Source organism: Eriocheir sinensis, chromosome 14 (assembly GCF_024679095.1).
Source record: "Eriocheir sinensis breed Jianghai 21 chromosome 14, ASM2467909v1, whole genome shotgun sequence".
NCBI classification, from domain to species: domain Eukaryota; kingdom Metazoa; phylum Arthropoda; class Malacostraca; order Decapoda; family Varunidae; genus Eriocheir; species Eriocheir sinensis.
Window position 1 is genome coordinate 20,337,573 of NC_066522.1, and position 15,718 is coordinate 20,353,290.

The following is a 15,718-nucleotide window of genomic DNA, read 5'->3' on the forward strand; positions in this document are numbered from 1 at the left end:
ATAGAGTATGTTGGATTTTTTGTTATTCTTATTCTATTAATTGCCTGCATACAGCTGAATAAACAGCAGGAAAATGCATCCACAAGGGGAGGGAAGAACAGCTAAGTAAGAGTTGGATTCTCTCGTGCGACAGGGATTCCATTTTCAACACAGGCTCCACACAATCATAATAATGTGAGGGGTGGAAGCGTCTGATATATAGTACCGACCCTCTCCAAGCAAGAGAAAATTTACACAAAGAAAACACGAGTAATAGGATTTGTTTCTACCTTCTATACTCGTGCCTCTGTTTCTCCTATGTGCTGATGATTGCTAATGACCGCCTCTCAGCATTCTCTAGCCTAATTTGACCATGGAGCTATGTCGGTTTTGAGGTCGGTATTCTCAGACACTCCCGCCCCTCATATTAACTACTTAAAAAAGGCCAAAAAGGAGAGCAATCGAGTTTTAATGAGTGTTATTTATAGGTTCATGGTACTGAAGAGCCGTCAGACTACCACCAGGGTCATGAAGCTCCCCATGAAAATGCCCAAAATTCCTACGAAAGCCTTGTTAAATATGTGTGTGTAAGCGCTGAAGTGTTTAAGAATACAACCTATGTTCTTCTGCAGACTCTCTCCATCGACGTATTACCAAATATGGCTACCCATGTCACAACCCTTAGCCACTCAGCGACTCGAGTTCATGAAGCAGTTTCGTTACTTAAGAACTCGAGACAAAGTACTTCTCGAGGTTATTTTCTTTACCGTGGGAAACTTGTCTTGGTTGTCTTCGGTGAAATATAGGTATACTAGCAACACAATTGTCTTCATCAGTAAATATTCTGAGAGTCAAATCCGTAATTCACCCAGGAATCATCCCATAACATTTAGAAAGACTGATTAGATGCATTCGTCCAACTCAAGGAAACAAATTAGACAGAGTATATTTATAGGTTGGCTATAGGCTCCATGTTCTACTTTTATTCAGTGACACGGAGCTACATTTAAGGTGACTCACATATCGTATCCGCATCACTGTTAATGTTAAGGAAGCACATCCTCATGAGTTTAAATATCAAAGGCACAGTAAGGATAGATTTAAATTTTATTAGTGTCACCAATCACTGAAGGAAAGGAGATTGTGGATGTACACTTTTTTCTCTGGTCGTGTTTTGTTGCTGAAATCCAAGGAAGGAGGTTAATACATGCTGGAACAACCGTCCGTGGTAATTCGTGGTTTGTAAAGGAGTCCAGCAGACCTGTGGAGTTACGAAACAACCAACCCCACCATTAGTTGCCCCGGGCGTGGTGAGCTGGGCCAGTGAAGCAGAAGACGAACATTCGATTCACTTAAATGAACCACATGAGGCCTCACTACGCATACTTCCATCGTTGTATCCTCCTAACTACGAAGTTAATTTAAGTAATTAAGTCTAACATATTCCAAAAGATGTCCACACCTATAGCTGATTACATCCATTTCTTAAAACTTTAGTAATAAGTCCCAAATGTGAAAAGTCTTACAAAAAACACTGCATCAATCGAAACACTGTAGCTACAATGCTATTCCTTGGAGACGAGGTGATGTATCCTGTAGGTTATCAGGAGTACGAAGGATGGACATTCCCAAACTGTCTTGTATTTTGGAATGCTGCTCAGCCTACGGGAAGGTGTCGATCACGCAGAGGGACGAGTCAAATGTGAAGATGTTGACGTACCCGCAGCGGCCGAGGTGGTTGGCGCTGGTGTACGGGGCAGTGCCGCCGCCCGTCCCCGAACAGGCAGTCTGCAACACGTCGCTTCATATTATCAAACGTACTGGTCTCCCATTACGACTATTTCCTAAGGCCACAGAGAAGATTAACTGGGTTTTCATAGGTAATTTTCCTGCTGAAGATGCAGAACTCGTGTCAAACTATCATTAGGGTCACAAAACACTCCATGACAATCCTAGCAACTTCTACGAGGCCTTTAATTAACCTGGCAGCTGCGGGGATCATGTTTCTTAAAGGCCCCTCTAAGCGAGAAAAATGAGAAAAAATCATCACTCACACAAACCATTTCATAATATATATCAAGGGATTTGTGATCAGTTTATGCATCATCTATTTTGGGGGGCTTATATCATGGCACAAATTTGGCCCGTCGCTGCTACCGGGTTAAAACAGACGAACGAATATGGGCTTTAGTCTACTGTCATCATCATTATCTGGCATTATTAGTCCACTGCATATAATAGACTTTCCAGCGTTTTCCACTTCTCCCTGTTAGATGTAAGTACACTCCATTCTGCTCCGGTAATGGTTCTAAATCATCTCTCCCTTGTTTGCTTCCACCAGTCAATGGATGTTATAGGGTTACCCAGCATTTTCCCCTCTGTTCCCAGCACCTAACATATGCATATCGCTCTATAGCTTCAAGACATTGATAACGATACTTCTTCATGGGGAACAATAACATGTGTTCGTGGTGTTTATTACCTTTGCTATTACTGGCTCTGATTATATCTTTACACACGAGTTAATAAAGAATACTGAACATTTTTATCTAACTTAAGTGATGAATCCCTCGTAACAATTTGACTACTTGTATCCGGCTGAGGTTTCTTTTTACTCGAAGATTCGTTTATGTCTATCTAACTGTTGCCTCTTCTAGGTGGTCAATGCTTTTTGGATGATTTTCCCTTCTTACCTGTGTGATGTCCCCTTCCCAGACGTCCCCAGCGCTGGTAACGATAGCCTTGATCTCAAACCATCCCTCTTCAGCCTGAGAGCAGTCCAAGCCCATATCGACCATCCAGTAGTGGTCCCCAAAGCTGAAGGGAGATAAATGAATGCGTGTTGGTGATCAAGACGCGGTGTGTGGATGGGTGGTGCACTTCATCGTGGGGAACATGACAATACTACCGTGACTATGCTATTCGCCCTAAGATTCAGCCTTAGGTGAGAACACGTCATATAAGAAGCCCCGCCCTTTATCCTCCTACTAACTCCATCTGAATCTGTGGGAGTGGCTGGTTTGGGACATTAGGGGTGCGGCACACTAGACGTTTAAGTTAGTTTGGTGACGAGCACAGTTACAAACACTGAGAATGGAGCCAGGAATAAGCCCATGAAAGAACGACAGCAAAAAAATAACTCGTAGTAGTACTCTTCTTGGCTTCTAGGAGTACAAGACCACAAACGAAGAGGCTGGAAAAGGAGGTAAGAAAATAACTGAAGATTTTGCGCAAACTTTTACCTCATGAAGATTAGTTAGTGTTAGGGGTTGGTGTGACGGCTCGAGGACTAATGTGGGTTTGAATGGGGGTGAATAGAATCTAACTGCTTCCATTTTCTCGTGGAGTGTTATGGTAAGGGAGGACAGACCAAGGGCTAAACAAAAAGTATATTAAAAACACCTACACCACGTTGCACCCACACAGTTATGCAATATGAATGAAAATGCCAAGAAGGGAACTATCTTATTTAACTCCACAGATATCTAGAAATAACCCTCTTGGAAGGTTTTCAGATGTATAGAAAGAACAGTAGAAAGAAGGCTGCGGATAGTACAAATGTATAATTAACACCAAACATCTCACTACAGCCAGATACTAATGTGTTCAGCTCTTGGAAGGCGGGACTGAGGACGTTGTTGGTAGATTGAAGTTGTATAGAAAGAGTAGTAGAAAGAAAGTTGGGGGTGAGAAAACACTTCAAACCTCTCAATATACCCAGATACTCACGTGTTCAGCTCTTGGAAGGCGGGACTGAGGACGTTGTTGGTAGTCCAGGCCAGAGGTGTGCCCGAAGCTAACAGGCCGTTGTAGTTGCCCTGGCCTGCCTGGGCGCCCATCCAGTCCAGGCGGGTGTCCCCAACGCGCCAGGAGTTGTACGATTCGTAGTGACTGATTGTCCCTAAAGAGTGAGTGATCATGTCGATGGCACACGGGTCCGTCTCAGCGTCATCGGTACAGCCTGCGGGGATAAAAATGTAGATAGATAGTTAAATATAGACAGATGGATATGTAGATAGATGCAGATAGGTACTGACAGATTGTGATAGATAGTGAGAGTTGGAAATGAAGATAGATGTCAAGAAAGGAGTACGGAGAAATAACTACAGTGGACAGCGACACCAAACACCATAAATTGTAACGATTCAAAAAATGGCTCTAGTAAAACTTTAAAGAAACGAGGAGAAAGGAGCACGGGGGGAAGTACCGGGGAAGGCTGGGAGGACTTACCTGGCCGCTGGGCGCTGTCGATGCCGCCCCGAATAAACAAATCTTGTCCACTTTCGGTCTCTTTAAACAAGAAAACGACGGTGCGGTTGAGGCTTGCAGCTCGCGCCACTCCGAGCCATGCCACCGCCAGCAGCACCAACACACTGCAAAGACCAACCATCCAGGATACTCTCAAACTTTCCGACGCCTTAGTATAGCCTATCTATCTAAAGAGGCTCTCGTAGAAGTTGCAGGGATTGCCATGGCCAGGTGGTTTGATATCGCTGGTGGTGATTTTTTAACATTTCTACGCCATGAACAGCTAAAAGACTCTTGAGAACACAATGCATCTTCTATATGGCCTCCAAAATTTATCGTATCAAGAGCCCGAAACGGTTGAGACTGCGAGCCCTGGTACTCGGACGCTTTCGGCTCTCACAACAAGTATTTTCAAAGGCTACAGAGGAGATTAGTCGGGTTTTCTGGAGCGTTCTTCACATTCATGGTGCAGAAGCCTTGTCAAACTATCACTTAGCTCCTAAAACTACCCATGCTAACACTCACAACCTCGACGAAAGCTATATCATATGTGGGCGCTGTTGGAGTTCAGGTTCAGTGCCATCTTTCAGCCACTTCCTCCTCTCATATCAAGTATTTCTCAAGGCCAAAAGGGAGATTAAAAGGATCCCCATGGGTGTTTTCTTCACGTTCATGGTACAGAAGCTTTGCCAAACTACCAGAGGGTCATCAAACTACGTTCCATGGCAATGCACAACTCTTACGTAAGCTTTGTCAAGGGTGTGTGCTCCGAGGCCGAATATGGCCCCTCGTTTGGTTCTAGACTCCGACAGCCACTTTTTTACAATACTCTATTTACAAGTCCATCGGCATAAACATTTCTAAAGCTGCTGTTGCTCAAAAAATGCCGTACGCCTATGTATCTCTTATATTTCCTGTTCCTTATACCTTTGCTGTGTGTCTCCCAGCCAAGAGGTGAACAAGACCGTGGTGTTATAAGTCAGTTCAAATGGGGAGACTATGGAGCGTACAGAAGTGCAAAACTACTCGAGGGGTGAAACTTAACTATTGAATCAGGCTCAGTAACACTCACCTGAGGAGCGAGCTTCCTCCCATGATGAGTGGGTTCTGGCGGGCGGGTTGACGACTCGCACGCTTATACAAGCAGAAGCAGCAGCAACAGCAAGGTACGGAGGGGAGGGGGGGGAGGGAGGTCGTTCAGCAGTGACACAGCTGACGAAGGAAATTGACCTCGTATATTGTTCGGAACTCGAGTTTTCTCAAGTTTAATGCATTACGGCGAACGAAATGTCTACATATAAAAAATCAGTATATAGCAATAACAACAACAACAACAAAGAGGACGACATGTACCAGAGCAGTCTGTCCGTCGTCAGCGGTGGTCTGATGCCATGCAATCGATGTCTGCTCTGAGCGGCTGGCCAACAGGTAAATATGAGGAACTAATCTGTATTGGCATTTATATGTATCGTTGCTGCACTTGATAAAACATATGTGTCTAATATTTCACAAACAAATCAATCACATTGTCTGTGTCAGGCCAGCGCGGCGGGGCAGGTGGCACCAAGGCCGCCAGATAACCGTGGGAGCGGGCGCACTCCCGGATGCTTCTCGAAAACAACACTACTGAATTCAGTTTGTCATTGACCCTACATGGAAATGGCTATTATTCTTATTTTTTTCATTGATGGGAATATCTTTCACAGGATAATTGCAGTTGTATAATGGCGTTCATCCTTTATTTCACCATTCGTGTGTAGCTATCCAACACAATCGCCTTTTCTCATACTCTGCAAAACATTTATTGCTATATAACTTTCCTGTTCCGTCCTTCCTATTCACATCTTTCATCTTGCCTGTTGTGATTTAAAGAGAGGAAACTTAAAAAGGAAACGTTTTTACCGTATAGAAAAGGAAACACATGGCCTACTACATTACTATGGTTTTCGACTCCAGTTGGTCACAGCTGGTGAAATAAACACGGACTTTCCTGCAGACTTTATTGTAATGGACGAGATTGTCACTTAGGGGAAAGCGTCAATGATGCAGTTGGACGAGTCAAAAACGAAGGCGTTGACGAAGCCGCAGCGACCCAGATGGTTGGCGCTGGTGTAGTGGGCACTGCCGCCAGCCGTCCCCGAGCAGGGCCCCGTCTGCAACATGGTCTAACGTTAGCACACCGACAATAAAAGATAGAGCTCTTTGTGTACCTTCATATAAAAAACGGCGTTGCATAGGGGACAGTTCGTAAACGCATACACATACCGCCTCCTTATATTCTACACTCCTACAATATAAGTGCGTAAAAAAAATGCAATTTTTCGTAGAACGTGAGTGCTGACTCCTTGCTTCTTGCGTGTTGCCAGACGTGAATGCGAGACTGTTGTTGTTTTCAGTCTGGTGTGTAAACATTAATGGAGAAAAGGGAAAACAAAACATCTCTTGCATACTTTACATCATGAGGATCAAGAAATTCATGTAACCTATTATTATTAAATGTGTATGTGTGTGTGAGGGTGGGGCGGGGGGGGATGAGAGAGAGAGAGAGAGAGAGAGAGAGAGAGAGAGAGAGAGAGAGAGAGAGATCCGAAGTGCAGTGGTTAGCAAACTCGCCTCAAAACCTAGAGTTCAAGGGTTCGATTCCTGTCTACCCAGCCGTGAATGGGTTCGGGTGTCATTCGGGGTTAGTGGTCTACTTCGTGGGTGGGTGTGGGTGTGATGTAACGTTCCAGCCATACCCAAAGTCTCGTCATTTGATCATCAAGATCATTTGGGGAAGTTACTGGCTGGGGGCCACGAGTCCAGCGCGTTGTCAGACCTTGGTAAATTTTAGTTCTTCACACGCTCGCAAGGTGTGGTTGGGCGAAGCGGAGTGGGGCGCGGCGGGACGCCTTTGGGGCAAACGACACTCGCGCTCAGCTAACGTAATCGTACCGGCGGCTTCTTGTTGGCGCCTAACTTCTACAGGACGCCTGTCTCCTAGTAGGCGGCGCCACCCAGAAAAGGGTCAAAATGGATCGGTTAAATCACTGCTGCCAACCACTACAGTAGCTATAGCTCCGTCACTATCTTTACCATTGTTACAGTTTATTATATTGATATGTAATAAGGTATCTTGACTGGTGTCTCCCTGTCACCTAGTTCACTCTCCCTTCCTACCTGGCTGATGTCCCCCTCCCAGCCGTTTCCAGCGTTGGTGAGGTAAGCTTTCACCTCGAACCATCCGTCCTCCGTCTGGGAGCAGTCCATGTCCATGTCAACCATCCAGTAGTGGTCGCCATACCTGAAGAGCGAGAGAGCGAGAGAGAAGGAGAGAGAAAGGATGAAAAAGTAATGGGAATTATTATTGAAATATAAATGTTCTACATAGGATGAGCCACGTTGATGTATTACATAAGAACAGAGAGAGACTGCAGCAGGCCAATTGGCCTACACAAGGCAGCTCCAGACCCTCCCCCCACTACTACCACCTGTCATCCTCGTCCATGGATCTATCAAGTCTACTCTTAAAACAAGCTATGGTCCCTGCACTCTCTATGTGATTGCTGAGTCTATTCCATTTCCTCACCACCCTATTACTAAACCAATGCCTGCCTATTTCCCGTCTAAATCTATCTTTCAGTAGTAAGTAGTAATAGTACAATCTCTACCTTTATCTTATCAGTACTTAATAGTGTACCTAAGTATATAGTCTTTTCACAACAAACTCATCATAAAAATCTCTTGTACCGTGTCATCCTCTTTTGGTTTTTGTGAAGAGCTTTATCATTTTATTATACTTAGTTTTTACCACGAACAGCTATACTGATCTTACCACCACCATCACCCTCACTACTACTACTACTACTACTACTACTTCTAGAATGGCTTTGAAAGCACAACTATAATCAATTAAATATTAAACATTTTATGATGATGGGGTATTTACGTGTTCAAGTCCTGATAGCCGGCGTTTCCAGAGTTGCTGGAGGTCCAGGCCAGGGGTGTGCCTGAGGCTTCCTGGCTGTTGTAGGTGCCCTGCCCTGTCTCGGCGCCCATCCAGTCCAGGCGGGTGTCCCCATCGCGCCACGCGTTGTACTTGTCGTAGTGGCTGCTCGTCCCCAGGGAGTTGGTGGTGATGTCGATGGCACACGGGTCCGTCGCGGCGTCTTGGGTACAGCCTGCGGGAGAAACCTTGCCATGAACCAACTGAGGCGTTCACTGATACAACAAGTCTTTAGCAACGAGGCTGTCTGTAATGCTGCAAGCCCCTAAAATTATTGCTTTATATAAATGTTTTTATTGTGGTTTTTATTCAGACAACTAGTACTGGCATATAATACTGAGCACAATCATTAATTAAGTCAATGTGTATTATAGCTGCACGAGGGATAGTAAATATTTCGATAGAGTGGACGCCATCCTCTGTTTTGGAGGAAAATGTCATTGTAGATTACGTTTTAATTTTCCTACATTGCTCGTAACACGGAAGCAAAAGAAGATCAAAATTCTTCAGCGACAAAATATCCTTGTGATGTATAGAAGCCACTTATGCAGGAATATTTCTGCATGAGCCATATTCTGCTGTGAATGCCAAATTTATTGAAATTCTATAATAATAATATACGGAACTAAAAGTTTACTGAAAGCTATATTTAGCAAGAGCCAGCTAAGTTTTGATTGAGTGATGAGAAGCTTGCTGAAGATAATAGCTCCTAATGTCCACAAAGGTCAGTGCGAGCCTCTGCCTTGAGATGCATCGTGTCCTACTTTTGGAGAGGGACGCTAATTTTTTTATCGTTATTAGGTCGTAACAATAGTATATGGAATGGGTTGGTCTCTCCAGTGCTTTACAGCAAAGTTAAACAGAGTAAATAATCAAGAGACATAAAAGAGATACAAAAACACACAAAAAATAATAAAGGGTGGAGGTACTCACCAGGCCGCTGGGAGCCGTCAATGCCACCTCGCACAAACAGATCTTGGCCGTCGTTTGTCTGTTTGTACATGAAGACGACGGTGCGGTGGATGCCCTCCGTGATGCTGGGCTCCGTCGGCCCCTGAGTGGTGGTGGTCGTGGTCGTCGTGCGGTCTGCGGAAGGGAAAGGCACTCGCCATGTTTTAACGATTAATTGATTAATTAAACTGTTAAAAAAATACAACAAAGAAGAAAGGCTGCGTTTGCCTTTCCATCAGTATTCTCTTCATTTAGAACTTTCTCTGATTGATTGTGTGACCACTTTTCTCTCTACATTTCTTACAGAAACATACATACATGTCCATAACTAACCTGGTTCAGGTGTGGCAGTAACAACAGGCGGTTCGGAGCAGTCGCAGCCCACGCAGATGGCAAAGACGGGCTCCTCCTCGTTGGTGATGGATATCTCGACGGTGCCGTCACTGCCGACGGTCACACTCTGGCAGGACACCACGTCCTCGTACGTTCCGGCGGGCATGCCCGTTTGGAAGGTCTATAAATGTTGTTTGTGTAAATAGATTACCAGGAAACTTTTTATACAATATTACCATCACGTCCATCAAGAGGAGCCCTTCATCAGCTCCCCACCACACACACCTGAGTGACGGTGCCGTACTTGACCATCGCGAAGAAGCCCTTGTCGCCCCTCGAGAAGGCCACCACGTTGCCGTCGCTGTAGTAGTTCTCCCACCAGTCAGAGTCCGCCACGGCGTTCCGGAACCGCACCTGAGAAACACCCATTAATTGTACATCGCTCTCAGAATTTAAATGGTGAATGATAAAAATGTTACTATTATACTATGTTTTTCAGAAATAAAATGAAAATACTGTATGTAGTAGTTGGGTCACACCATTTTGTAGATGGAGAGCCAACGATGCTCGCAGACCCAGCCCCCGTCACACTGGTTGTCACTGTTGACCACCACGCTGGCCGTGCTGGGGCGACACACGGAAGTAAGTCACCATTCAGCTTGAGATCACATGCAGACTTATTCCATTTACACTCCGTAAAGACTCTGTTGCACCAGACCGCAAGCACGCCTGATATCTATGCATCACAGCGCCTTACCTGTAGTCTGACAGGTGCGGGGGCCCGGCGTCGGAGTCCTCACCGAAGTCGTAGGACGACATGATGCGCGTGAAGCCGTAGGGCTGTGCCAGGGTGAAGGCCACGCCCAGCCGGTAGTCCTTGGGGTACTTGTGTGTGAGAGTATCTCCTGCAGAGGGATGCAGGCGTGAGAAGGGGCAGGCATGGACGGCGATGCAGCAAAAGCAACGAAACAAGAGAAAAAAACTTCATACATTGCATCACGTATTCATTCAGATATGCACAATTTTCATAAAATAATAACGACAAATAAATCCCACTCTGCATACACCCACCTGCTCCACCGTGTCCGCGCTGGTTGTCGTGGTTGTCAACAAACACGAAGGCCTTGTCGGAGTCGGCCATGCCCCAGCCGGGGTCGTACACGCCTTGTAGCTGCCCGGGGTCCTGGATGCCCCACGCGATCTTCTGCGAGTACCGGAACTCCGTCATACGGCCTGCGACCAAGCGAGACTGTGAGTGACCTACACTAACTGACAGGCTGACCCATGTGACCTCTAACTGAGGGCTTCACGCATGGAGGTATTAAGGCTTCACGTCTCTCACTGACCCCTGCTTCTGACTGATGACTATACGCCCGTATCTGAAGACCTACACCCCTGACTAACCTAGGCCGTAGTACTCCTGCACCGTGACAGCGCCGTCGTTCCTGTCGATGACCTCGTGATAGAAGAAGGGACGAGTGCCGGCGGGGAAGCCCTGGTCGGTGTTGAGGTCGCTGGTCAATGTCATCATGGCCTCCAGGTCCTGTGTGATGGTGGCATTAGCACGGCTTCAAGATAACAGTTTAGAGACAGTTTTTCTTTCCCAAACGGCTGGTCACTAACTGACACGCTTGAGAACCAAGACATGTATGACTGGCCCTCAAGATTCTCCTTATTCTTTTGCACTCATGTTTTTTAATATAGAGAACATATACTACCTCAGTCCACATGTGCTTGGCAGCGTCAACCCTGAAGCCGGCGACGCCAATGTCCACGAGCCTACTGAAGTACTCGCCCACTCGCTCCCTCACGTAGTCGGTGGCGCCGTACAGGTCCGTCAGCCCCACCAGGTAGCAGTTGCGCACGTTGTAAGGGTCACCGTAGTTATTGACCATGCCTGTAAGGATAAGACGAAGCGCATGAGGAAATATTTGGGTCTATTGCGCTTCATGATTGTGAAGAGTGAAGGTTGTCCAGACGTATCAGAATTTGCATATAGGCTTACCATCGCCTGAAGGGCATATGTCCTTGGGTGTGAAGTGCTCCTCGGTGTAGGGGACTCCAGGGAAGTTCAGCGGCTCAGTCTCAAAGCTGGTGCCCGCCGAGCCCACGCCCTGGCGACCCAACCCCGCCATGTGATTCACGACCGCATCGGCGAAGATCCTTTTAGACGTAGAGACGAGATAAACAAAATAACTACGATTTCTTTTACCCTAAAACAAGGAGTATTTCTTATGACTTAAAGACAAGATATTGATTGGATTTCCTGAGATAAGGTATGCTCAATGATCTCTCTAATGAAAACATTATCTCTGATAATATATATTTCTAATTTTCAACTCTGACACCCGTACCATTACCACGCTTAGAACACACACACACACGACTCCACCCACTCGCCCCTCCCTTGCACACACCTGACTCCCACGGCGTTGCAGCGGTGGACCATGTCGATGAACTCCTCCTCGGTGCCGGAGCGCGAGGTCAGCTTGTAGGAGACGGGCTGGTATCGCTGCCACCACGGGTACGGATAGTCCGACGTGATGACCGCGTGCTCGTTAGGCGGCGAGAGCTGACGAGGCATAACATTCAAGATTTTAGCATCGCCGCAGGAATTAAAGGATATGAATATATCAACACGCTGACCTGTTTCCTGAGTTACGAGCGTATTGCTTACCTGGACACCGCAGAAGCCGGCCTGAGCTAGGAAACGTTCACATTCTAGGGCGATGTCGGTCCACTTCCACTCGAAGAGGTGAACGATGACCGTCTTCCCGTCGCAGGCGGGGTTCTCGTAGCCCACGGTCTGGGCCGCCGCAGCAGCCCACAGCCCCACCAGCACCACCACGCTGTAGACATGCGGTAACCCATGAAATTTACACAAGACGCTCAAAAGCCTGCCCACGATATGAATTCTTACTATAAATGTTATGCAGCCATGACTAAATAATCAACACCTCCAAACAGAGCCATCAAATTATATCAGAAGCAAAATGAAGGTTACAATATAGCTTTCACTTTCAGATTCGAAATAAAGTTTCATGAGTGCAAACATTTCATTATTTCATGATAAACCGCAAATATGTTCTTGTTAGGTACAATGAGAGGTTGAGTGGCCGTGATCACAGTCATCTCTCAACTGAGAACGTCCCACCACAGAGTGCAAGCCTCGTTCAACTTTTTCAGCTCTTTCCTTTCTCTTTTCAGAGTATATGTCTTGAAGGAAAGATTAGATGAAAAAATCTATACATAATGTACATAATATCCTTAGTCTTTTATACATACAGAAAAAGATTGTCTGATAGCTCATATTGTCCGTGTTCATGCACCCAGGCAGCGTCACGGCCACACGGGCAGGAAACTCACCTATATTTCCAATGGGTTTTGATTGGGTTGTGACTCCCATGTAACAGAAGACGTTTCTAGCAGCGAATCGTGTTTGGCTACTTCCGTAGATAAAATATCTATTGACTTCCAGGGCTGTGGGTGAGAAATCTACTACAATACAGCTAGCTCCGTGGGGGCGCCCCTGCATGTGGTGACCGCAAGCCTGTGTTCTCACCTCGTCTCGTTCTTCTTAATTTACTATACCTATTATTTTCACAGGAGTGATTAAGCTTGCATGTCCCATATTTTATTACAGCTTATCATATACTTTTGACACTACCGATCCACCAATTATTCTTTTGAAGTTTATAACCGTGACCTTGATAGATAATTTCCATATTTTTTTCTTCCCCAGTTACATGGATCACGGTTACCTCTTCCTATTTACTACTTCCAGTGTAGGTACCGGGAAACCATCTTAGGGGCGATATGGTAAGCAGAACGACTGCGGCTGTTACCACTGTTTTAGTAATGTCACTACGCTTTGTTGTGTGGCGGGAGTGCGAACACGCAATACTCACCTGAGAAGAGAGCGTTCCCCCATGGCGAGTGGCTTCTGGTGTGCTGGGCGGCGGTTCCTGCGTATATATCTATAGACAGACGAAACAGCAGGCTGTGGAAGCTGGGAGTTATCGTACAGCAGTTACACAACTGACAACAATATACCGCATGATGTATTAAGGAAGGTCCCGCTCGTTAATAATAAGTCATGTAACGTTCACTGGAGGCTAGCGCTGACCTATATTTTAACTGCTTGTGGGCACATGTGCACAGGAGGTGACAAAGCAGTATGGTCTCATGCGTTCATTTTCTCCCTTTGTAATAATTGTACGTAGGGAGTCACGAGTGTTTGTAGTAAAGTTTAATATCGTGTCCTTGGCAGCTAGATTGGACTGGACACGTGTGGATAACATTTTATTTTCCTGTAAACACTTTCATAAAATCATTGTTAGTTCTGAAAGATAAGTGCGTGCCCACCTGCTTGAGAAGGAACAGGTGCCATCTACGTCACCTTTAGCTATTGCATTCATGCATTCATATATAAAAAATGATTAGAGAAAAAGTCAGTTATATTCTTTAGGCAGCAGCCCGGCCAGAATTAATGAATGCCCCCAAGTGACAGTTCTGCCGCGTAACGCAGTGGACTAAACTTGTGCCGCCGCCGCGCCGCACCTGCATTGTCGCGCTAACACCCCATCACATTTCCTGCTATACTAACCGCAATGACCATGCGCTCCGACTTAACTTTTTTTTTTCACGGAGTCTTTTTGCAAATATAGGACTTTTTACTTCTATTCAACCGCCCCATAAAAACAGGGATGGGGAAGGAATGAAAAGCAAAGGAAACAATAGACCAAGAACAGATGCCTTGACCCAAAAGAGAATAAACAGAGTGGAGGCTTAAAGAACCTTCCATGCACTCGTCATCGAAGCATCATCATTCCCAGCGGGTCGACGACTAGGAACAGTGTAATAACGAAAGATGGTGTCCATATCCGCAGAGTTGCAAGAGTGAAGCAGGTGGCACCAAGGCCGTCAGATAACCGTGGGAAGCACCATCGTCCTGCCGGTGTTGTGTTGCATACATGGTGTGCTTGGGTTTTTCTTGTCCCTATCCGTAAATACGTAAAACTGCCCTTATTTAAAACGGCACTGCTGTAATATAGAATTTAATGAAAACCTAATTTGAGGAAAATATACAATCATTATAAGGATCAGTCAGTGGCCTGCAAACTGTTAGGTCTTATTATCACAGAGGACTTGTGATGCACGGAGGTAAATACTTGGTGGCAAGCTTCTTTTCACACATGCAAGTTTTCAAGCAACCATAGCCAAATACATGCAAATAAAGTACACAATTCTGGGGAGGAACGCAAAGTAAAAATAGTAATGAAAATAATGCACATAAAAATAACTGACATACAACTACACAAAAGTAATTATAGATAAAAAAAAATAGTAGGCAGATATTAATGTACACACAAAAAAATATTCAAACATTACAGACACAGAAAAATAAGTCACAAAAAAGTAATACATTGAAAAAATAGCAAAAAAAAAGGTGAAAATAATAAAAATATGACAAAGCAGAGGAGGCAGAGGAAAAATGGATAGGATAAAGCAGACTAGGAGGAACATGGCCTTAGGGAGGGAGAGGAAACCATAAGGAAGAAGGTAAGGTAAAAGTTGGGGCATAGACAGCAAAAGGAAGACTTAATATACTGAAATAAATAAATGAATAAAAATAAGAAAGACATTAAGGAGAATCAAAAGCACATAATGAAAGCTAAAACAGAGAGTAAGACAAATAAGGAGACATTGAAGAAACAGGGGGAGAGGAAAGACAAAGGAAGGAAGAATGCTGTTGAGTTATATGAATGATGTGTGTGTGTGTGTGTGTGTGTGTGTGTGTGTGATGCTAAAAACAAAATCATGTCTATGTAAGTGCCAGATGCCAGTAAATGAGGATAACAATAAAGAAAACAACACAAACAAGCACACAATTAATTTTGAGGGAAAAGATGTGAGAACCGAACTTGTTTGCATTCACACTTACACTACCACCACTATTAACCTACTCATTTTTTTTGTTTTGTTATGAAGCTCAAACTCTGCATCTTAACTGCACACCTCACACCCTACACCTCATACCCTGCACCTCACACCCTACACCTTATACCCTGCCCCTCACACCCTACACCTTATACCCTGCCCCTCACACCCTACACCTTATACCCTGCACCTCACCCCCTACACCTTATACCCTGCCCCTCACACCCTACACCTTATACCCTGCCCCTCACACCATACACCTCATACCCTGCACCTTATACC

At 45.2% G+C, this 15,718-nt stretch overlaps 2 protein-coding genes across 2 annotated transcripts; both read right to left on the reverse strand.

Annotated features, from left to right (window-relative positions):
* Positions 1-1,068: 1,068 nt before the first annotated feature.
* LOC126998611 (alpha-amylase-like) lies at positions 1,069-6,060 on the reverse strand. Its single transcript, XM_050860525.1, has 6 exons — positions 5,581-6,060; positions 5,300-5,439; positions 4,210-4,352; positions 3,709-3,940; positions 2,673-2,796; positions 1,069-1,767 (listed from the first exon to the last, which is right to left on the reverse strand). Exons 2-6 carry the CDS (start codon positions 5,320-5,322, stop codon positions 1,642-1,644), a joined length of 648 nt encoding a protein of 215 aa, XP_050716482.1. The 5' UTR covers positions 5,323-5,439; positions 5,581-6,060; the 3' UTR covers positions 1,069-1,641.
* A 153-nt stretch (positions 6,061-6,213) lies between these two features.
* On the reverse strand, positions 6,214-13,569 carry LOC126998610 (alpha-amylase 1-like). Its single transcript, XM_050860524.1, has 15 exons — positions 13,405-13,569; positions 12,174-12,345; positions 11,914-12,068; positions 11,502-11,659; positions 11,215-11,393; positions 10,901-11,039; positions 10,568-10,729; positions 10,254-10,401; positions 10,036-10,120; positions 9,782-9,910; positions 9,497-9,677; positions 9,146-9,298; positions 8,156-8,387; positions 7,387-7,510; positions 6,214-6,380 (listed from the first exon to the last, which is right to left on the reverse strand). Exons 1-15 carry the CDS (start codon positions 13,425-13,427, stop codon positions 6,252-6,254), a joined length of 2,169 nt encoding a protein of 722 aa, XP_050716481.1. The 5' UTR covers positions 13,428-13,569; the 3' UTR covers positions 6,214-6,251.
* Between the last annotated feature and the right edge of the window lie 2,149 nt (positions 13,570-15,718).

What these genes read in the sequence shown, in the direction of transcription:
- LOC126998611 (XM_050860525.1), bottom strand. Translation starts at nt 5,322, where the DNA reads ATGGGAGGAAGCTCGCTCCTCAG. An exon ending in GCCTTCCAAGAGCTGAACAC is followed by an intron (nt 2,797 to 3,708) that starts GTGAGTATCTGG and finishes ATCTCCCTTCAG; the next exon opens with CTTTGGGGACCACTACTGGA. An exon ending in GGGAAGGGGACATCACACAG is followed by an intron (nt 1,768 to 2,672) that starts GTAAGAAGGGAA and finishes GACGTGTTGCAG; the next exon opens with ACTGCCTGTTCGGGGACGGG.
- LOC126998610 (XM_050860524.1), bottom strand. Translation starts at nt 13,427, where the DNA reads ATGGGGGAACGCTCTCTTCTCAG. An exon ending in GGGGAACGCTCTCTTCTCAG is followed by an intron (nt 12,346 to 13,404) that starts GTGAGTATTGCG and finishes GCATGTCTACAG; the next exon opens with CGTGGTGGTGCTGGTGGGGC. An exon ending in TACTGCCACACCTGAACCAG is followed by an intron (nt 9,299 to 9,496) that starts GTTAGTTATGGA and finishes TCCCTTCCGCAG; the next exon opens with ACCGCACGACGACCACGACC.